General features: G+C 41.5%; 2 protein-coding genes across 4 annotated transcripts in view; both read left to right on the top strand.

Moving 5' to 3' along the window:
- thada (THADA armadillo repeat containing) overlaps positions 1–16,369 on the top strand; it is a 115,382-nt gene extending 99,013 nt beyond the window's left edge. For both annotated transcript variants that reach the window (XM_040139033.1, XM_040139034.1), the window contains exons 37-38: positions 14,192–14,367; positions 15,780–16,369. In XM_040139033.1, coding sequence (XP_039994967.1) covers positions 14,192–14,367; positions 15,780–16,106 — 503 coding nt within the window. In that variant the 3' untranslated portion in view covers positions 16,107–16,369. The remainder of the gene's footprint in view (positions 1–14,191; positions 14,368–15,779) is intronic.
- Positions 16,370–18,874: 2,505 nt separating this feature from the next.
- On the top strand, positions 18,875–22,698 carry zfp36l2 (zinc finger protein 36, C3H type-like 2). Of its 2 annotated transcripts, none has more exons than XM_040139950.1 (2): positions 18,875–19,290; positions 19,533–22,698. In XM_040139950.1, the coding sequence occupies exons 1-2, from the start codon at positions 19,201–19,203 to the stop codon at positions 20,733–20,735; spliced, it is 1,293 nt and encodes a 430-aa protein (XP_039995884.1). In that variant the 5' UTR covers positions 18,875–19,200; the 3' UTR covers positions 20,736–22,698. The 2 variants fall into 2 exon arrangements, with proteins under 2 accessions (XP_039995884.1, XP_039995883.1); XM_040139949.1 differs by having other exon boundaries at positions 18,876–19,290; positions 19,530–22,698.
- Positions 22,699–23,694: the final 996 nt, after the last annotated feature.

The following is a 23,694-nucleotide window of genomic DNA, read 5'->3' on the forward strand; positions in this document are numbered from 1 at the left end:
GACCATTTGCAGCCATTCTGCCAAAAGTTTGTTCACATGTCAATAGTTCTTTTCACTCTGTGGAAGATATCACTGCTGTCAGAAATTCCTGATATCTTCTACTCAGAATTACAAGTCAGAGGCTGATGTGAATGTTTTCTCCCACTTGGCAGCTTGTAATTATAGTTTAAACAGTATGACCAGAAGTTCACACAGTTTATTCAAAAGACATATTTGCATCATCAACTCTTGTCTCTTAAAGTCCTGATTGAAATTATTGGCACCCCTGAATTTTAAGTACAGAATTTAGAATCTCTTTAGAAATAAATGCAAATTAATCAATTTTGTATATTTAAAATATTTTAATAAAATGCCCAAGGTTACTGAACAAAAGAAAATAAAAAAATAAATAAATCTTGCATATGAGCGAAATAACAAACACAAAATGTACCCCAGACACAATTATTGGCACCCTTCAATAATATTTGGATTCAGAACCTTTGGCAAAAATTACAGCCTCTAAACGTTTCTTGTAGCCATCTAGAAGCTTCTTGCACCTGTTTGCTGCTAGTTTCTGTCACTCTTCCATTGCTATGCGTTCAACCTCTTTTAAATTTGCAGGGGTCCTTTTTGCAATGGCAGATTGCAGTTCTCTCCGAAGGCTGAATGAATGGGATTTAGGGGAGGACTCAGTTCTGGCCAGTTTAAAAAAACTCCATCTTTTCCTTTTCAACCATTCGTTTGTGCGGCTGTGCTTTCCTTGTCCTGCTGAAAGACCCAAGACCTTCACCTTAAACCTAGTTTTCTGACAGTGGGTAACACATTTCCCTCTAAAATGCCTTGGTAATCTTCTGATTTCATCATTCCTTTGATACATTCAGTGCCTCCAGTACCAGAGGCAGCGAAGCAGCCTCACAGTATGATAGAACCTCCACCATGTTTTACTATAGGGAGGGCGTTCTTTTCCTTATGGCTTTATCTCGTCGCCTATAAACAAACCAATGCATTGCATTCCCAGACAGCTCTACTTTGGTTTCATCTGTCCATAAAAAATTATCCCAGAAATACTGTGGCTTATCTATGAAAATTTTGAAAACATTAGTCTTGCCTTTTTGTGCCTTTCTTTCAACAGTGCTGTCCCCCTTGGCCTTCGCCCATGGAGCCCTACTTGGTTTAGTGTGTGGTGTGTGGTAGGGGCTGAAACCACCACTCCTGGTTGCTCCAGTTTAGCCTGAAGCTCTTTAGATGTCTTGCATCGTGTTTTTTCCGCAATCCGCACCAATCTTTGCAGACTTCTCTCACTGAGTTTCTTCTTAGCACCACGTCCTAAAAGCATCTTAACAGTTTGATGAATGTGAAACTTCTTGACAACATTACAAACTGTTGAAACTGGAATTTGAATATCATTGGCAACTGCCTTTTAGCCTTTGGAATTATGTTTTTTAACAATAGCATTTCTGATGCTCTCAGACAGATCTCGTCTTTGCTATTGTGAAAAAGAAACTGGAAACTTTTTATACGGTAAAACTTTAATTCATTGATGAATTCAGGTCTTGTGAACACTGAAAATTAAGCACAGGTGAGTCTTGTTTCTTTTTTTTATTGAGGAACTAATTTCAATCCATCTAAAGGGTGCCAGTAATTGTGGTAAGCGTACATTTTATGTCTGTATTTTTTATTTCACTATATGAAAACTTTTTTTGTTGTTGTTGTTCTTATTCAGTAACGTTGGACATTTTTAAAAAAATTTTCTGATTATACAAAATTTCTTAATTTGCATTTATTTCTGAAGATATTTTAAAATATGTACTTAAAATTCAGGGGAGCCAATAATTCTAACCAAGACTGTAACTGCCTACAAATCATTCCTCCTCTGAGGAGCACTTTGTACACCAACAAAAGGGTTAAATAGAACTGGATGGTGAAACATAGCTAATGATAGTTTCTTCCATTTAGTACTCTGGCTGTCTGTTCACTTAGAGGTCAACTCCGTAAAGACAGCTTGCTATTGGTCACCAAAGTTGAACGTGACATGAAGTATTCCTGAGAACAAATCAGCTGATCAGTTTGATTCCACTGGGATTCATTCATTTCACTAGAAAATTTCAGGTGAATTACATTCACCATCTTAAATGCTGGTGTGACCTGGCCTTCAGTCCACCTCCATACTGATATGGATACATGGATGGATTGGTCAATGTGTCTGCCTTTTCAAAGACTTGTCATAGCAGGAAAAGCACAGGTGTTACTAAGAACATCAATGATCGCTGTGTTCTATTCAAGTGTCCCACTAAGTGTGGCAGCATGCACAATACCACGACCCTGAAAGTGATGCTAAATAGAATGCAGCCATCGATTATTAGTAACACCTATACTTTTCCCAAAGTGATATGTAAAAATGTTGCCACCGAAAAAAAACCTATTCAAACTGAAAGGCCACTGAAAGGTGATAACTCAAATCTGTTCTTATTCTTCCTCTCTTACTTCAAAGGAACGGTTCAGTACTTTGGGAAATGCACTTAATCACTTTCGTTATATAAAATGTTAGGCATATTTTCGAACTCTGGAGAGAGCCAGGTTTTGCTTGTTTTGATTTTCAATATAGCTGAAATTACACTACAGATTTCTGGTAAAATTTGAGAAAGTGTTTTCAGACGTGGATTAGTGCATTATTCTGTTCCACACCATAGATATATACCGCAATGCTGTGCCAGTGGACAAACAACCAGTTGTATGTTAGTGTATAGGGGTGTATATAGGGTACTGTGAGTGTGTGTGTGTTCGTTTGTGTATATCTCTAATATCCCCTTCAGACCAGCCAGCCAGTCTGCTTGGAGAGTTTTGTGTGTGTGTGTGTGTGTGTGTGTGTGTGTGTGTGTGTGTGTGTGTGTGTGTGTGTGTGTGTGTGTGTGTGTGTGTGTGTGTGTGTGTGTGTGTGTGTGTGTGTGTGTGTGTGTGTGCGTGCGTGTGTGTGTGTTTTATGACCTGCCGTTGCAGACTCAAGTATCAGAGGTGTTAGCTGCTTCAGATAGAGGTGACGACTCCTGGCCCTTTGATATGGAGGACAGTCAGAGATGTGAGAACAGAGACGGGTTCTGCAACACACAGACACAAACCATCACACCAAAAGGAAAAAATGTAAAACAGTCACCCCCTCTTAAAAAGAAAATATAAATTGAATTTAAAATGTTTAAACTCACTGTTTTGTTGCTGATAATATTCATGCTGGACCGTATAGATGTATGTTGACTGTGTGGTATATGGACCCAGTATATCTAACAACCATTAAAAGTATAGTTTGATATTTTGGGATTTTTGCCTTTTAGCTTTCTTTCCAAAAGTAAGATGAGAAGGTCGATACCACAGCTAGCCTGGCTTTGTCCAGTATTATCAATCTCCTCATCTAACACCCAGCAAGAAAGTGAATAAGCATACTTCCTAAAATGTTGAATTACTCCTTTCAAAAAATGTTGGTAAATTCTCTAAAATCAGTTTGAGGCATTCAGTATATTGTGTTTTGTTTTTGTTTTTGTTTTTTGATTTTTTTTGTTTTTTTTTTGTGTTTTCTCTTATAGAGGGATTAATTTGTGTTACTGATAAAAATATTAGATTACATTCTTTCATCATTAAGCAAGAGTAGGGCTCAAATGTCCTTTAACTTCACTTAAAATAGTTGAATTACCCTTTTACTCTAACAGATGTGTACTTATAGTGTATTTTAGACCAGTAATAATACAAATAAACCTGTTTAGTGCATGTGGGAGAGAAATATGTGCAGATTCACATAAGCTTAGTGAAGGCTCTTCTTCCCAGAGCTGTGAACCACAGTGGAGCCATTGTCCTGGACAGGAAGAGCAAATCTAATTTAACCCCATCCCACTCTCCAACACCCCCAGAACCCTTCCACCCCCCACCAGCTTCGCCACCATCACCACCCAAATACCTCCAGACTAATTGGGTCTGAAATCAAACTCCAATCACCCTCACTGCACCTCCGGCACTGTGACAGTATCAGAGCAGGAAGAGAGGGATCACTTTATATATAGAGCACAGAGGGATTTGGATTGGACAGCGGTGTATAAGAAGGCAGTGATTAGAATTCTGATTGGGAAGACAAAAGGCAAGGGAAACAGAACTACACAGTAATCCTCCACTTTGATTAAAAAATGAAGCATTTCATCATACAAAATATTAGGCTGTGACAAACGGGACATAACAAGACATGACAAGACACAAAAGATAAAACTATGTGCCGCCTCCAGACTTGAAACTAAAACAACACATATGTAATAAATACTAATCAAATCAAGTGGATCATTAATCTTGATTAAGATTAATGAAGTATTTCAGAGTCCCGGTCTTAGATCTTTAACCAGTAACTATGGAGCATGGGACAAAACCAATAACTGGTGACTGATAACCAATATCTGGTGTTAGGTTGCTTGCTTTCACTTTCTGACACAGAGTTACATTTATACCACTCTCGTGTCTGTATGCTAAATATGAAGCTGCAGACAGTTAGCTTAGCCTAGCACAAAGAGTATGAAGAGGAAGAAACCGTTAGCCTGGCTCTGTCCAAAGGTAACAAAACTACTACCAGCACCTCTAAAACTCACTCATTACCATATTTTAACTGTTCGTTTTACACTTTTTTTCTCAAAACTTTTTTTTTTTCCAGATTAAAGGATTGAGACACAAAGTCTTAATTATCTTAAGAGACGCTGGTAGGTGGATTTAGTTACCTTCTGACAGAGCCAGGCCAGCTGTCTCCCCTTGTTTTCATCTTTGTGCTAAGCCAAGCTAATGGGCTGCCTTCGGTGTCGTCACGTTTACCATGCAGATGTGAGAGTGGTATCAATCTTCTCATCTAACTATCCGCCAGAAAGTGTATAAGCTTATTTCCCAAAATGTTGAACTATTTCTGTGAATGATGCAAACTTTCCATTAATGAATAAATATTGACATGGTTGGACGTCCCCTGTCCTTCCGTCTGTTTTACCTTCCATTCTGAAGTAGGGTTGAACTCTCTTATGAAGTGCAGCAGTGGCCTCTCAAACTCTGCTGACGTGCCCATATTTATCAGGCCATTCTCAGTGAACCATTAACAGCCAGCTCGCCCGGAGTAACCTACTTTGCTTACTGTAAAGCCAACAAATGCCTGTGGAGAATGTGCCATTCATGTGTCCTTTCCCCCAGTTCATTCATTTACAGTGGATAACGCAGATGAATGGAAGCGAATGACCTGACAGAGCTGAAGGACACTCATTAAACAGACCTCGTCCTATTTTAGCACAATACTCAGTCATCCATTAAAGCGGGGTTTGTGTTAGTTTATGTTGGATGAACCAGACTTTAAAAAAGTGTTACATGTCACTCATTTGAGAAGAAACTAAAGTACATAGAAAGTGGAGGCACTTTATGCTGCGGAAGAGTTACTCAACATTTGATTTGCAGCTCTAACCGTTACTTTTAGAACAAATAAGCTGTTATTTCACTCTCCGGTGAAAACACACAAACAGAAATGGTGTTTTTGCTGCTTTCACCATCTTTCACTCAAACAACAGTGTGGGGAATGAGATTTTAATGATTTGGTGGGTGGTGTGAAATAAAGTCACGTCTGCAGTAATGACTGGTGTCTGCAGGCTGTGTTGAAGAAGTGTGTGTACAGTGTATTCTTTTGCTACAACAGCAGGTTTAGATACTTGACTGTGGTATGTTTTAAGATAAATAAGAGCATCTTGGTGGAGCTATTTCACAATCTAACTGTGTCAAACTGAGGTGGCCTCATTGTGCATCCTCTTTTATTGTGAAATAGATGTAATGAAACCTAGATCTTATAGTAGTTTTCATTAAATGTTCATTCTAGCCCTCCTGGGATAATGTTTACTTCATCAGGATAGTTCAGAAAACGTACTCTCAGGGAAGTGGAACAATCAGATTTCATTTGTTTTCTTATTTTTGATTTCAGTCATAAGCCCCTCTTAGACATGTACCTCCTTACATGAATGTGATAGCCAGTTAGTATGGCTGAATAAGCCTTTCAACACAGCACAAGATTGAATTGAATGCCGTCTGATTAATGTAAAGTCGGCAGCAGCGCAAGGCAAAACATTCACAGAAAGAAAGAAAGAAATTAAATGTATTCAAATGTTTTCCCCCCTTGTGGTGTGGAGCAAAAAAGACACATGAATAGATACATTGAAAAAAAATTGTAAAGCCACAGTCGTAATCAGACAAGCTGTTTTGCTCCTTGTATTTTTAACTTTTATTCATGCCAGCTGCAGGGATGAATAAATGAATGTCCAGCAAAACGGCTTTAGATATAGCATATGAGCATTGTCCCAATTAACATCATTATTGTATGTTTTTTTTTAATTTTCATGTATTGCATTATATAAAAAGGTGTTTGTTATTCTGCCTACCTTCACAGACATTAATCGGGTGGACAAAATAATAGAGACACCTGTCAGCGCATGTATAATGCAACCCAATTCAAAAGCACCATTACCCAAAATGACCATAAAGTTAAATCAACACATATCGGAAACAGTTCCTAAAAAAGGTTATTATTATAACCTTCATAATGGTAGGATTTGCTGCAGGTCTGTTGTATTAGACTCCATTAGTTTCAGCTACTTTTCTTTCTAATAAATGATGAAAGTGATGAGATAGTCATTCAGTAACGCTTCAATGGCAAAAACAAGCTTTAAAATTCATCTGTGATGCAGCTCGTGAGAGAAAAGAAAACACTCCTCTTCCTTGATATTATAACTTTTCAACTCACCGCTGTTCTTCAGCAGTGCTATCGCTTCCTCTCCAAAACCAGGTGTCAGATATTGGCATTATGTGGGCATCCTGTCTCTGTAAATGTTCTGTCACGTCTGAATAAAGCTGTAAGGAACATTTACACAACAGACATGTATCTGCATTACAAAAGAACATTGCTTTAAAAAGGCTCTCCACCCATTTTAGACATGAAGTTTAGTCCTGAGTACTATTGAGCCTGGGAAAGCAGTCATATCATTACTTCTGTGGATCTGGAGGAGCGTTCCATAGTTTAAAAATAGAAGCCAGATGATGTCTGGGGTGTCTAATTAAAGAAGCTATTGAGCTGCATTATGGGATTTGGAGGATCTACCATTTCTGGAGATTGACCCATACCAGCTACTAAAAGTCAGGATATCTCATCCGCTGCTGCTTCAATTTTGACCATTATTTTTTAAAAATCTGCCTCTTATGAGGTCTTCATCCATATGAAAATGCAATACTAAATTCATGGAGTACCCCTTTAACAGATACATGAAACCAGCAGTGTTATGTTTTCAATGTCTAAAAAGGGCTATAAACTCAAACCACTAGAACTTAGAGAACATCATCAATTGTTTGCAAATCCTCCTTCATTCGCGTCTCATAGGGAATGATGAAATAACTCCAGGTGATAATGGTGTTTTCATGATAGAGACAGACAGGAGCCTGTGTTGGCCGCCTGTTGGGGTAGCCATTGACTTTTATGCGATCCTTTGACTGAGCCAGCCACAGACTGGACTCTATGACAAATGCTACTACAGGAAACTTAGACTACATGTACCAGCATATTTTCGGACCATTATTTTTATGTTAATGCTCACTAGTCGCTTTGTTTTGTTCTATTATTTTCATGTTAATGTTTCCTGGTGATGTTGTTGCTCTCGGTCTCCAGAGGAAGTCAGGGCTGTAAAATGTCTGTTTTTATTTCGCACCTCTCTCTCAATCTCACACCTATGCTTCCTGGTATCTCGGCTCCACTGTAGCATCTGTGTGTCTTGTGTGAGAAAGTGAGTATTTCTCTGAGTTTGTTTGAAGATTAATGTTGTGGCTGTTTCCCTTTTGTTGGGAGAAACTCTTGTCTTTGTCAACTGTCAGTTTTTTGTTTGACTAATTTTTGTTTTCGGACTGGCAACAATGCACTTTTAAGCCTAATAATATGAATTTTCAGAAGCCCCAACACACAGCTCCCCTCCCAATCTGATCACAGATTAAATCCTGGACATTCAGATATTTGGGGCCCCTATTTGACAGACAATCTTTGTCCAGTCTGTATAGAATAAAGACCTGACTGTGGGACAGGGCAGGTGTAGCTCAGGGATCCGTACGGTGGTCCATTGGCAGTTTACAGCCCCCAGATGGGATGGGTGTAGTTGAAACAGTCACTTAAGGGGGGGTGAGTGGGCTTCTAACCCAAATGCTTTAGATGTGGGTGGCTGAGCACAGGAATGAACTCCCACTACAGTGAACATAATACCAGTGAGTGGAAGAGTGCGGGGTGGGAAGTGTTTGGGATTTCTCTCATTTCTCTGTCCTGACAGCCCGCCGAAACCCCCCAACCACCCCTTCCAGATATATAGACAGAGTGCTTTATTAATCCCAAAGGGAAATTACAGTGTTGCAGCAGCCACTTCACAAAAATCACAGAAACAATGACGTAGGTAAATAACATACAATGCAATTAAAGGCTAAATTCTAAATATAAAATATAAGATTGATATAAATAAACTAAATAGACTAAAAGTATGAAAATTAAAAAAAAACAATATAAATAGTATATTTTAAAAAAAAAAGACCAAAGATAGACCCATAGCTATGCAGTGTCTGCTGCATATACACTATGTAAGTGTGATAATATAGTGTACTCTATAGAGCAAACCTTGAAAGATCAGATTAATCTGATATATATGAGCAGTCTGTCCTTTTACAAGGAGAGGAGTCCCCTCTCCCGACACAGAAGATGATCATTGTACACAGTGATGGCATTTGGCTGATATGACTTCCTGTAGTCTTTGTCATAGCAAAAGAAGCTGGGCAAGTCTGTTACTGAAAGCGCTCCACTGTTTGACTAGCAGGTGGTGGAGGGGGTGCAAGATACTATCCATGATGTTCAACAGTTTGTGCAGCATCCTCCTCTCCACTACCAACTCCAAGGGCTCCAGAGAAGTCCCCAGCACAGAGCCAGCCTCCCTGTTTACTCTGTTCGTTTTGTAGGTGTCACTGGCTCTGATGCTGCTGCCCCATCAGACTGCAGCAAAGAATATTGCACTTGCCAAAACAGACTGGTAAAAGATCTACAGCATCTTTCCGCACACATTAAAGGACCTTTAGATTATCTTCGCCCTCTTCCTCCACCTCCTTCTCTGCTTAACGGGACATCTGACACTCCCCCCCTCCAGCTGCAGAGGCTCAGTAAGGACTTACTGAACAACAAAGGTCTCTTCACTCTCTCTTAAATCAATTCAGTGACTTTAATGGCACAACTGTTGATCAGACACAATGTGGCCACAGCAGTGTTCAAAATGTGAATGTTCAAAAATCAGCAAACAACAGGTTATGCAAACAGACCCTGTTTTATGCTGCATTACTTAAATTGAAAACATGCACATTTCAGTAGTACATATATTATCACAGATATCTGCAAAAATGTCAAAGCTCCAAAACTGAAAACATATAGTTATACAGTTAATCAAACTTTCACATTTTCCTGTTTCTTTCTCCTTTTTATCTGGATTTTTTTTTTTTATTAGTCAACATGACCACACCCAATAATGTGAAGGAAAAGCTCTAAGTACAAGTGTGATGCACCCAAGGCGCATTGAGAACGCAATTGAGATCCGATGGCTCAGACCACATTCGAAGGTGGTCTGGGCTGCATATGGCTACTTTCTTTTAGCAGCTGACATCTTCTGCATAAGCTGATGTATGTACTCATTTGTAAACAAGTATGAGTCGTACAAATTGCGCAAGCTGGTTTTGCCAACAGCGTATGAAAATTTTGATATATTAGGAGTGCATCAAACATCTTGGGTGATTTGGTTTGCCTGGAACATGCCAAGGAAACGACCCAGTCTGTATTGATTTCATTTCTTCTTCTTTTTCTTTACTTTCCGGCTGACCAGGCATGGGAAGTGCATTGCTGCCTCCCGCCAGTTTAAAAAAACAACACATTTGACCTTTGCAAACGGAATTGACATACATGTTTATTTGTATATAAAGCAGGCAGGTGAGATCAGATCACAAGTGGACACTTGAGACACATCTGGAGCAGTCTAATGCCGGGTCTGAACAGGGGCTTTATTTTGTTTTCCGTATACTCAGAGTTTTCACTTGTGTGTGTGCGATCACACTATTCAGTCAAAACCTGCTATATATTAGCATGTAGTATGGAACTGCGACGCAACTTCTAGTTACAACCAAAGTCCATAACTATAAGCTCTAAGTTGATTTGGCTGTTTGGATTTTGTGTCCACGTAAGAGGTAATAGTGTTACAGTTTATAAATCCTGTTTGGAAATGGGGCTGCTTTCATTCCACCAAGTACAATTCCTGAAGAAAAGTGATAATGTGTGCCTGGTGAAGGGCTTGTTATGTTTCAAGCAGATTTACATATAAAGCACTTTCTAAAAACTCAATCACCACGGTCTCTAACAAGGCAACCAAAGATCTTAGTTCAGTTTAAAAAAAAAAAAAACTCTTCAGAAGCTCAGAATGGTACAACTGTTATACTGTTTCCACAAGTGGCCCAAGGTTAAGTTTTTCCCTCGCACTCCTGCCCTGCCCAGCTCAAATGAGTGCCAGTGGATGCCAACTGCACCCCACACACACACACACACACACGCACACACACAACCACAAAACCTCACTCCGTCTTACTCAAACCCATTCATTCACCAACTGGCGCTGATATTGTCATTTACAGAGACAAGATTGTCCAACTTAAACTCACACAGTCTTTCATCACAAACAATACCTACAGTACATAGGACAACACTAATACCACCACACACACAGACACACACACACACACACACACACACACACACACACACACACACTACACACCAGTAACAGCTTGAAAGACAATCCCCTTGAGAAAAAGAGTATTTTGCACCAAAAGCTCAAGGAGGGAAATCGCGTTAAGCGATGTGTGAAACCTCCATAGAGAAGTGGATAAATTAAATGCAGCTAAAATTTCCTATTATGGGGTGGGGGGGGTGGGGGTCTGTAAAGACTTGACATCAGAGGCAGGGCTGTCTCAGAGAGAGGCGGCTTCTTGGTAAAGAAAGGAATTTGTCACTCAAGCTCCTAAACTCTTAAATCTCTTCTAATACAGTACAATCAACAGTCTCTGATGTTCACAGACCGGGTTTCCCTCTCTGCTCAGCCTACAGGCTCTACTCTGATTTTACGCCTCCTCTCTGAAGAGGAAAAACAAGTTGGGTTCCTGTGCGCGTGTTTGTGTGTGTGTTTGTGTGTGTGCGCGCGTGTGTGTGTGCGTGCGTGTGTGTGTTTGTGAGAGTGAGTTTTATACTGTATGTGTGCTGATAGGGGATATATGTGCCTCCACCCTCCCTCCCTTCTCCCTTCCCATAGTGGTAGTGTTTTGTCTAGTGGCTCTCAAAGCCTTTTGAAGTCTCCGGTGTTATCTGGGTGTCAGCTGTGGTGAGGATAGTCAAGGTGGGAGAACAACACTCACAAACACACACACACACACACACATATACAGCGTCTGTGTCAGATATTTGCTGAGTGAACAACTGGAGATGGTAAATGAAGTTGAACATTATGTTTTCTCTCTGTTTGAGGTGTGTTTCCTTGCACTCACACTTCCTCCACTGTCTTATACAACACAGTGAGAGTTCCGACTCATGACAGGCCTGCCTCTGAATATTTGTGTGTGTGTGTGTGTGTGTGTGTGTGTGTGTGTGTGTGTGTGTGTGTGTGTGTGTGTGTGTAAGCGGTATGGCAACAGAGAGCCACAAATAGCAAGACTACTAGAAAACAGCATTTATTTTCCATGTGAGTGATTAGTGACAGTCAGTATATGTATTTTAAAAAAAATTGATGTGAACATTACATTATTACATGTGGGCAGTCCACCCATTCATTAACACATAAACAGGAAGTTAAGTAGGACATTTACTCTTACTGCGTGTGAATGCTCATATTGGTGCAACGTTCAGAATATTTTTTGAATCCAGTCATACACACCCTGATGGTGGTTGGTTATATGAGTTATAGTTTTGTTTCCCAGAAGGTTATCCAAGCCCAGAGAAGACACACATGCGCACACATTCACATTAACTTTGGAACATACTGTCAGCTCTGCATCATTCAAACATTGCTTCTCCTACAAGCGGCAACAGTTATATAAACAAGATACAGGGTTACTGAGAGAAATCTGTTGAAGGCAGAAAATCGGGGAATATGTTTTCATGCAGGTGCTCAGCAATCAGATTTCTCCCCTACTGCCTGCCATATTTATGTCCAGACCTGATATATTTATATCATATTTGATAATCCTACAGACTAAAGAGTTTGTTCCCTGTTTTTGGACTTGCGGCGGAGTGACATGCATGCACGCATCTTTTCCCTAGAGTGCAAATCCATCTGAATTTCTGTACTGTTCAGCTGTGGAAACTGGCTTATTTAGAATTATTTATTTCAGTTTGAGTTTTAGTCAGACTTTTCCTTTCATGCCACCGCATCACATGATGCACCCTGGGCTGGGACTTCTGTCATTCGTATGCACTGTTGTAGAAACCCATTTAGAAACCTGTGTATAGTGTATATGGCTGAGAAATCTGCTTTCTCTAACAGAAATCTAGCTGCGGTAACCACGTTCTTCTAAGGCCTTACCCTGATTGAGGTTACGTGGTCTCTCCCTTACATGACTGATTTTTAAGAAATCAGGTTACTGCAGTCAGTTGACAAAAACCTGGTGACTTAGGTTCCTACCTCTTCTAAATCTAGCAAAGTGACCAGTGTTTCAGTTTAGGCATAACTCCAATATTTTAGTTAATTTCTTAACCAGTAGTCATAATAATCATTTTATAAGTGATGAATGCTAATACCCGCTAGGAAAAAGATTACTTGGAGCCGGTTGCACCAGCTCACCTTAAGGTTTAAATTTAGCTTAGTTACACTATAACTTAAGTGTATACTAAGTGGAGATTTATACACTATTCAATTAAAATACTAAATTCTTTTGCAGAGATCAATTTTTATAAAATATTTACACCTAGTTAATGACAGGTAAAACTGTCAGCAAATTTAGCTTACTGACAAAACAAACATTAGCTTGCTAATGAACCATTTAGTTTGACAAAATGTAATAAAGGAATATGCGCCAGCTCTTCATAAGTTCACACTTAGCCTAGATAGACTGTAACATGTCTAATAAGTAGAGATATACTCATGACTAAATTAAATTAAATTACTAAATTAAAACCCTAAATTCTGACATACAGATTAGCTGTTACTAAATACAGCCTGGTTTAACAGTTGTGTAGCTAACTCAGCCCACTGAAAAACTAATGTTAGCTTGGGAATATGTAACTCGTGTAAACTGAAAAGAGGTAATAATGGAACAAAGTCCACACATCTGACCTGACACTTCATTAAAATGGTGCTTAATAATGACAGCCACTGGGAAGATTTTAAATTACATTTGAAAAAGTAACACCATAACATTAGATGAAATAGCCAAAAAAATGTTGTTACATTAGCTTAAAATGCATATTATCTACTAATTCTAAAGTGCATTAATACTATTACCTCTGAACGTGAATTTCTTCATGTATGCATCTTTAGATAAAACAGAATCATATCTATCATTACAAAGGTTTGAACAGTCAGGTTCAATGCACAATATCACAGCAAGCTAGCATCTGATTTACCGATTCCTAAAGTCTTTACTAGATAAAACATTTCTTAAGTTTTAATGGTACAACCCAATTTAGTAAATCACTAGTTTAACACTAGCTAGTAGTTACCAAGAGCTTAGGAAGGACATTACACACATTTATGAATGCAACACAATCTTGGGATCTGCATCTTCCTGTCAAAAAACTTTTGTCTCGACTTTTGAGGTCTCATCTATCTTATCTTTATCCCTGACCTATTACCTTATTATGAGCTTTAGCATAACCTTAGATCCCAGGGCTGAAGTCCTCTGATCATTCTAACGATGAACTTTAGACTAACGGTGAAACAACCCTAAGTTCAACCAATGCTCAGCCAACACAGTCACCTAATGACACGACGTCTGCAGCAGAAGTGCTGTGAATTTGGTGCGTGAACTGAATCGCATGCACCAAAGCTGTTTGTGATTTGTATAAAGATGATTTATGGTTGTTCATATTCTGCGTATGTTCATTGTGGTTTGCTGTCTCATCTGTCCTCAGATATGGCAGGTGCGTCCGTGTGTCCTCCAGTAGCCATAGACTCGGGCATGGGGCTCCTCTGTCGGCTGTTTGAGCTTTGGGGTAAGGTTCCTGCAGGTTTCATCGCTCTGACAGAGTGGCTGCTGGGAGACGAAGAAGGCAGTGATGAGGCAGTTGCAGACAAAGCTTCCAGTCTGGTGAGTATCTGTCATTTAAGTTGGTCAGATAGGAGCAGAGTACCTTCAGTGTCCATGACCTCGGAGCAGATACATATTGACAACTTACATTGTTACACTGTAGTACAAGAAAATCACAAACCCTGCCAGGATATTTGTAAGGCAGTAGAGTACATGTACTTGAGATGTTTGCAAAGTAAAACTTATCACTTTCACTGGTTCCTTTTTCTACCAGGAAAACTGTGACGATGGAACAAATAGGACACTGGTCTTTGAGAAGCAATTTGATCATCAGCTTACTTTGTAGTAGCAGCAGGTCACATGATATTTATACATGAACAGAAAAATTGCCACAAATATTGCTACTTAAGGCACTTAGCAACAGTTAGGCTAGTGTCAAAGGAATAGCATTTTGAAAACATTTCATTGTCATTCAGTTTTATGGTAGAACACTGGTTAACTCCATATTAAGCTTGTGATTCGAGTCGGTTTAAAGTTGTGTCTGTAAAGTGTGGAATCACAGGAACAGATAGAGCTATATTTTATTTTCTTTGTTGCTCTTGTTTGATTCTGCTCACAGTAGCAGTCAAAATAGCTGGGTGTTTTATAGCCACCAAGGTTTCTGCTCTCCAACCACTTTGTTTAACTGCCCATTTTGTCCTGGTTCCTGTGTCGTTGCTGGGTTCTTTCTACTCAACACTTGACAGACACTCAGTTAAACGGTTGAGATGTACTGTAAGACACAACTTTGAGCAACTAACTGTAAACTATGGCTGATTGCTTTGGCCCAAATATCTTCAGTTGTAATGACTGGGTTCTTATTCTTAAAGCTGCACTACTCTATATTTTAATGCTAACTATTGGTCAAAGGACATTGTGTAATGTGAAGGGTGTCGCTCATAGTGATGGACCCACAGAGAATTTTCACCCAGTTTTGCAGTTTTACTCAGTTCTACGGAGCATTTTAGCGTTTTGAGCTCACTGGACCTTTTTGGCTCAGTTCCACTGCTTACATTGGTGTTGTTGTTTAAGCGAAAAAAAGCTCAGATAAACCGACTTTACGCTACTTGCCCATTAGCGTAGTTAAGTTAGAAACTAGCCGGTGAACATAGTGGAGCATTTAGAAGCTAAAGAGCCAGATATTTCCCTTAGGATTGAGTAGAAGCAGAGATAAAAGAAGAGTGATTATTGGACTTAAATTTGTCAGATGACCAGAAACTGCACTGAAAATTAAAACTAATGTTGCCCTGTGTTTGTTGGATTTGTTAATAGGTAGCTGTTTGCTAACAAGTTTTCCACAATAATATTAAAATGTGATAATATGTCAGTTGTCGGTTTACAACTTGTTCCACTGTCACCAAGTGGCCAAAAAAAAATCTATCAAAACAGCTTTAAATTAAACTCCAGTAAACTGACATTTTGGTCTTGGACAGGATGAGGAAGACTTCCTATTTGAGAAGGGAGATCTGAACCTGTGGGCCGAGCCTGTCCAGTGGGTGAAGCTGCTTCACAGAAACCTCAGCTCCCTCATCCTGACCTTCAAGCAAACCCAGCACCCAGGAACCGCAAGCCGGGACCAAGCCCAGCTCCGCAGACTGTCAACCCAGGCCCAAGCCAAAGCCCTCAGCTCCCAGCAGGCCCTGGACTTCCTGCCTGCCCTGCCCCAGTTCTCCTGCACCGTGGAGCATGTCCGGCTGACTCTGCGGCTCCAGAGGGCCACACTGGCTCTGGATGTGCTGGAGAGGCTAGAGGAAATTTAGGGAAAGTCAGAATTCCTAATATTTCAAAGAAGGGAAAGTTTTCAGATAAATGAACAACTTCAGTGATACACATGAGACTACAGACTGGCTTTGTGGTCAAGTCTTTTTATTATCAAGGTAATGAAGAAAACAATAGGATTTTTTTATCTCTGTACTTGTCGCTTACTTTGTCTTACAAAGTGTTGCCCTCGGTATTTACCAGATGTGTTTTAATTTTTATGATCACTGTTCACTGATGTCTTTTTAAATAAATATTATGTCTCAAATTACTACGTTTTCGATTCCAATGTTCTGTTTTTCCTAAAAGACGAAGTTGATTGTCTCACTTCTTTAATGTTAATAATTCTGTAAAGAGGCAGGAAAGAGAAAAGATAGACAATGATAATATTAATATTATGTGAATACATGTGGGGAGGTCTGACAGTTGTGAAGCCATAACAATAATTCAGTCCAACAACACTTGATGCACTGTTCTCTTATCAGTGGGAGTGTGTCACATGACAAATTTCAACAGTGTCACTATTGAGTAAACAGACTGTTCTGCTTTTTCCATGTCTACCAGCGATTTAAGGTTTGGAACAAAACAAATCAGCGCCTAAAGCTTCAAGCACTTACTTCAATGGTGTGATTGTGGAGCGAGGCACTGGATTGTGAAAGCGAGCGCTTGCGCCGACACGTCACCAAAGTTGTACTTCAGTATACGCTTTGACTTCTACTGTATGTTTATACGAGGTGTTATTTTCCTGTGATATTTAATTTACTGCAGGATTCTTCCCATTGGACTGTGTTTTTATGCTTCCCTCTAGTTTTCCTGGTTATGTAATTAGGAGGACGGCACAATGGACTACTGTCCTCAGTGTGTGTAAAAATGTGTGTGTGGATTCATGGTGCCTGCTCATACAGCTGGACCCTTCTCTCTCCCTGGTAGCCATGTTCCCTGTTACAGTAAAACTGACGTAATGTTTTGGAGCAGCTCAACATCCCCCAATAAAAACAGAGCCATGTGATGGGAGAGCGGTTTCTGTGGACGAGGACATGTTCAAGGGATTTCTCAGGAGCCTCTCTGTGTCTGTCCTTCACATTAAACTATTTATCACAACTTGCAAAGCGCAAATAGTCCTGGGGCAGCCCTCAGCCTAATTTTAGGGTTGGTAGTAGTAGATTCCAAGCTCTTATGTCACTTGTTTTTCGCCTGTTGCTATTTTCCTTTTTTTTTTTTTTTTTTTTTAACCTCCCTCCTTCGTTCTCCAACCAAACCATCCAGCACTAAAGAGAATATTGAATCATGTCACAGAAAGAAAACTCATTTTAAACCAGTCTTTCAATTATGATCCAATATGGAAAAGACCTAATGGGTACCAGTGTCACAGAAACCTACAATTTATGGTAGTACGTGTTGCACGATGTTTTTACACCCCCTGGACCAAAATATCAGCATTTCGTTGCCCTGATACCGAGTCCCATGCTCTGGAGCCAACTCTGCAATCTTTCCACTGTGGTTTTTAAAACTTGACATAACTCCAAGACTAGAGTGGAGTGCTTTGACATTTTCATGTGAACATTTTACCATCCTTGGGAGGTGACATCATGCTGAGACAGGAGCAGCTTATTGCGACCACACTGCACTCTTTGACTTTAAAAAGAAGGGACTGCGGCCACTTGGTTGGCTGCTGTTATTAGGAGGAAAGCATCCCTTATTCATGGACTCTGTCCAGAAACTAACAAAGGTATGACATTATCACAGCCAATTTGTTTGAATGTACCTTTAAATCCTGCTCCAACTCTGCTCAGCAGATGGCGCCCCACTCTCTTACAGTCAATTCTCATTTCGCTCTCACGGGGGCAGTGTTGTGCTGCTGTACCGGGGGAGGGGGGGGGACCACATTCCTGCAGTCTGGGCTCTGACACTGGTAAAAACAAGTTGGAGAAAAACTGAGTGGCTTTAAAAAGATTTAACCAAAGCAATTCCACTTTGTGTTTATAATGACTCCACATGTTGTGTTTTAAGAATATCAGACTGTTCAATCTTAAGGTGAAGTCAACAATTCGAACTTTAGTTTGGGGACAATACAAAAGTAGGTCATGTGAGCACGGTGGGTATTAACTGCCCGTTTTTCCAAGTGTAGTAGACTGGAATAGGCTGCTGTTGCACTGTGGAAGTTGATTATGCAACCGGTGGATTCTAAAAATTGTACTGCACTCTGCCTGGACTCCTCTCCGCTCATACTTGTGGTCTCACCCCATCCACAGGGAAGGAGAGGGAGAGGGAGGGAAAGGCAGAGTTTCCTTCCATTACAAATACATGTGTCAGCGTCCAAGTGTGGTGGTCCAGAGGCTAGAGGGGTGGCCCTTGGTCGCTGCTGGAAGGTCGCTGGTTCAAACTCCGGGACTCTGCTCGACGGCCGAAGGGTGCTTGGGGAACCGCTTCCCTTTCATTTAATCTCCGTCGAGCAGATTTTGAGCAAGGCACCCAGCCCCCCCCCCCCACCTCCGGCCTCGGAAGAGGACCCAGGTGTGCAAGCGCCTGGTTGATTGGCTGGAGAGCGGCTTGCATGCGTAGTAGACGTCCCTTGATGGTTCTGCATTCTTTCTCAGCGAGAGACAACCCAAAAAGCAAAACCGACTTCCACAAAATTGGTTGTTTGATTAAAAGAAGAAAAAAAAAAAACTTTGGGGGGGTGGGGTGGGGGCGGGGGTGCGGGGGTCGCTGGGGTTGGATTTCAAGGCGTGGTGTTAAAGAATAGGCGGCCAACCGGTGAATGGAAGTTTTTTTCGGGGAGGAGGGGAGGGAGGCGGCTCCTTGCAAAAGTTTGCGCCGACTTCAGTTCGCCCCTCCCTGGCCACCGCCAAGCATTTATATTGACGCGGAAAGGGGAGAACGCACAGTGAGGCACTCTGGCTCAGCGCTTCTCGAGGGGAGGAAATAAAACCACCTACAACTCAACAGTACTAACCTGTCCCCTCTTCTTCCTTCTTCTACGGACTTAAACTGCACATAAACGTCTAAGGCAACTTTTCCAAACTTTTCCACAACCAAAACCAGTCGTGGCACAAACTACCGCTCGTCGCGTTCAAGGATCCTGGTCGGTCCTCCATGAAAGAGGGAGTGCGACAGCAAACTTGGGGAAAAGAGATGTCTACGACCGTCTTGTCTGCTTTCTACGACATGGACTTGCTTTACAAGGTAAAAAAAAAAAAAAAAAACTTGACGAGATACGTGGAGTTTTTCTCGTTTTGCATTCGGGGCGAAGCACCTGAGCTGTAGCTGAATTAGCATGCTTCGACTTGAGGGGAGTTAGCATGTGTTCAGCTGCAACAAGTTGTAGTGTTGCAGGCAAACGAAGTTGTCTTAAACATGCCATGTGGTCCAAACGGTCACAGAATTGGTAGAAGTGCATTGCTAACTCGTGTCTTTCCTTCCAGCAGCAAGATAAAAGCATGAACATGAACGCCCTCCACATAAACAGCATGCTGGACAAGAAAGCGGTGGGGGCTCCGGTCACGACTCCGGGCTCCGGCGGCTCCTTCACGCCGGGATTTTTCCGCAGAAACTCAACCAGCAACGTGGAAGCGATGAACAACGGTAATAAATACTCCATGGGCTCCTACAGCAGTCTGAAGGAGAACACACCGAGCAGCAACAGCAGCGCCACGGCCCTCATGAACAAGGAGAACAAGTTCCGCGACCGAGCTTACAGCGAGAACGGAGACAGGGGCGTGCTGCAGCAGAAGCCCGGCTCTCAGATCAACTCCACCCGCTACAAGACCGAGCTGTGCCGGCCCTTCGAGGAGAACGGGTCGTGCAAGTACGGGGAGAAATGTCAGTTCGCTCACGGCTACCACGAGTTGAGGAGCTTGTCCCGCCACCCTAAGTACAAAACTGAGCCGTGCCGCACCTTCCACACCATCGGCTTCTGCCCTTACGGTCCCCGGTGTCACTTTATCCACAACGCCGACGAGCGCCGGCCCGCTCCGGTCGCCAACGCTAACGTGCAGACAGGGGAGCCCAGGTCGGCTCGCGAGCTGTGCGGCTACGGCCAGAGGGAGGTCCTGCCGCCGCAGCAGCTCGGCTACACCCAGAGGGACAGACCAAAGCTTCACCACAGCCTCAGCTTCTCCGGCTTCTCTACCCACCACGGACTCGAGTCTCCGCTGCTCGACAGCCCCACGTCCCGGACCCCGCCGCCCCCCACCACCGCCTCCTCCTGCACCTCCGCCTCGAGCTTCTACGAGGAAGTGCTGTCTCCCAACTCCGTGTCCTGCATCAACAGTGCCTTCGCTTTCCCCGGACAGGACTTAAAAGCCTTGCTGGCCCCCCTGGCTGTGCACACCCCATGCGGCTACGCCAACAACCACTCCACCGGTGCCTACTACGGGAACATGCAGAGCAGCGTGTGCCCCCCCTCCCCTCCGACCTACAACATGAGCCACTTGCAGGCGCTGCGCCGCCTTAGCGAGTCGCCGGTGTTCGAGCCCCCTCCCAGCCCGCCAGACTCGCTCTCTGACCGGGAGAGCTATGCGAGCGGGTCCCTCAGCTCTTCCGGGAGCCTCAGCGGCTCCGAGTCGCCGAGTCTGGACGCTGGAAGACGTTTGCCAATCTTCAGCAGGCTGTCGATTTCAGACGATTAATCGTGTTTTGTTTTTCAAACGGATTTATGGACGGGTCAGACGGGGGTGGGGGTTAAGAAGTCCGAGGGTGTCGGTGAGTGAGGTAGACTGTCCTTCAAGCGGAGGATTCCGGTTAAGTCCCCCTCACCCTATGTCAGCAGCATCCACCCTGCTGAAGTGCCTTTGAGCAAGACATTGAATCCCTACTAGCTCCGGGGGTGCTGACCCTGCTCTGACCTCCCTGGAGGGGGGCAAGAGAAGAGAATTTCACCCACAGGGATCAATAAAGCTTCATACAGTTTAAAGTGTCCTTGACCTGGCATTAGTTTAGTTGTTTGTTTTTTTTCTGTATGTAATATAGCTGTATTAAAACTTAGATAGAAAACAGAAGGCATTCCATCAGTGCCTTGCCCAAGGGCTCATGGCAGCCCCCTCTCCCTTTTGCTCTATCAGGCAAGCCACACTTTTCCTGGGATTAGATGTGTGTGTAACATGACTTGACAAGAAGAAGAGACTGTAAGCGGTTTCAGATTTCCTCCCATCCTGCCAAGAATATGCCTTGACTCAAAGTAACATTTTTTTTTTCTTTTATCAAAGTGTTTTTTTTTTTTTCTTTCCTCTGAAAGCTTCAACTTCCATTCCAGATCTGTCTTCTCCCAGCGCCACCCAGTGGTTCGTTTGGTTAGTCTAGTTTGTTGCTTGGTGAAAAAGCACTCTTGAGTTGGGTTTGTTTGGGGAAATCACTGCTGATGGTTGAATATATATTTTTTTAGCTGTTTTTGAGTGATTTACATAGCAGTGCATAACTGGCTATGGACTATTTAACTTATTTATTATCTTGTGAAAAAAGTATAGGCTACATTGGTAATTTGTGTCCATACTGTATTTATCAAGTATGATGAAGCAATAGATCTATATTCTTTTATGTTTAAATTATGATCGCCATTATTAATCTGCATAAAGTGGAGTGTATGTTCTTTTCACAGTAATATATATATTTTGTTGTTTTTTTTTCTCCTTTTTTTGTAACTTCACTTGGTTATTTTTATTGTTAATGAGTAAAAAAATCTTAATTTAAGAGAACGTATGTGATATTTATTTCATTAATTTTTGTTTCCTTGTTTACGTTTTATTAAAAAGTTTGCGTGATTGCTGTTTGCTCCTGAGGTTGTGTGTCAGTGCTGTAGAAGGCTTTGTTTTTTTTTTTTTTTGTTTTTTTTGTTTTTTTTGAGGATCCCTATTTAGATGTTTCTGTAGAATGTATAAACAATGTGGTTGTACAGACCGTCCAAACCTTACTACTTTTGTTGATCTAGATCAGACTTCAGTGACAAAGAACCCAAGTCAATAAATTAACCAAAAAGTATTTTTGTTTTCTCTCTGTTTGCACGAGGTCACACTGTGATTCCAGCCACGTGCTAAAGAATGTAGCAATCCCTTGTGCCCCAGTATTATTGTGTAGTGCCTAAGGGGTTCACCATCTTGACATGCCTTAAAATTAACCAAATAAAGTATTTTTCCTACATGGCATCTTTTTATACACAGATTGAACTGAATGTAGTGTTGGATTCTGAAACTTTTTTCTTTTTTTCTTTTTTTTTTTTTTAGGTTGTTACCACTCAGACATTCTGATAAACAACCATAACCTTTTTCTAAATCCCCATTCCTCTTATTTTGATCTCCTTTTGCTCTGTTTTTCTTTTTTGATATTGAAATCTAGTCTGAGTCTTGAGAGTTTGCTGGAGAGGGAAGTGGATGAAAACGTTTGGTTTGTACATAGTAGGTACAGGGGGATGCGCACTATGTACTTTTGACTACTTTATCAGAAGTAAAGCTTTTTGAATGTAACAAAAAAACGGACAAAAAGACAACAAGAGTTGTAATATTTTTTTGGGGAGTCAGTTCACTACAAATTGAGTGTGAGACTGTTAACTTTGTACTGTACATTTTTTGTAGTTCTCCCAATAAAAATCATTTTCAAAAAGTTTCAGACTGTCAGGCTGTGATTTCTTCTACATTCGAGTATGAATATTCAATATGTGTGACATGTAGATCAAAAACATGAAGCGATGATGTTCAGGAGTGTGACGGTTCTGGGTCTTGTGTTGGTAACATAAACACCTCAGACGTTTAAGTATGATTACAGTCTTCTTCCCCCCGAGGAAAAAGCCTAGAGACAGGAGGCAGGAGTGTGTCCTTTTTACACTAGAGCCCTAGCTGCCCTGTGACACTGTTTGGCCTGGGACCCTCGGGGGGCCTCGTGCAGCAAGTATTGGCCCTTTGTCCTCAGCATACAGTAAAAGCACAGACCGGTTAGTTTCCAGAGGAAGGCACAGCCTGAATTCCTGTCCCCTGTCCAACAAAGGAAGAACAATTGAACTGTAGGCATGATAGGAAAAATCTCATTCTGGAAGCTCATTATGAACACGGGGAAGCAACACCGCCACAGAAACTGACTGCCCTGAATAAATTCTATGTAATATTACATAATGTGTAATGTTATGCTATGAACAGAGGGCGTGAGCGATATGTCTGCACCATGTGAGGAATGAGGTCTGGAATTTTAAAATGGAAAATGTTTAGGGGCACAGAGTGTTCTGCAGTTGCAGGAAAGTAAGTTGAATTGTGTCGGTGGCTCAGGCTGTAAGTCTGTCTGGGTCTTTGCCATCCAGATAAGATTTTAGTCATTTAATAAGTTGTGCATTATGATCCCATTTCCTGACACCATGTACACTGGCACTCAGCAAATCTTGCCCATCCTTAGAAACAGCCAGCTGAAGTCTATACTGAGATTAAGCAGTTTAGATGGGAAAAGCCTCTATGACGGATCTACTCGGATCTGATGGATATCTGAAAAAAGACAAGGGGCCTCAACTGCTTTTTAGCAAGGGGTAACGAGCTTCACCTGAGAATCACAGGTTAAATCTTGAACAGTGCATCACATAAGCTTGCCAGATAAGATAATGTGTGTAAAATCTGA

The sequence above is a fragment of the Xiphias gladius genome, chromosome 11 (genome assembly GCF_016859285.1).
Source record: "Xiphias gladius isolate SHS-SW01 ecotype Sanya breed wild chromosome 11, ASM1685928v1, whole genome shotgun sequence".
NCBI classification, from domain to species: domain Eukaryota; kingdom Metazoa; phylum Chordata; class Actinopteri; order Istiophoriformes; family Xiphiidae; genus Xiphias; species Xiphias gladius.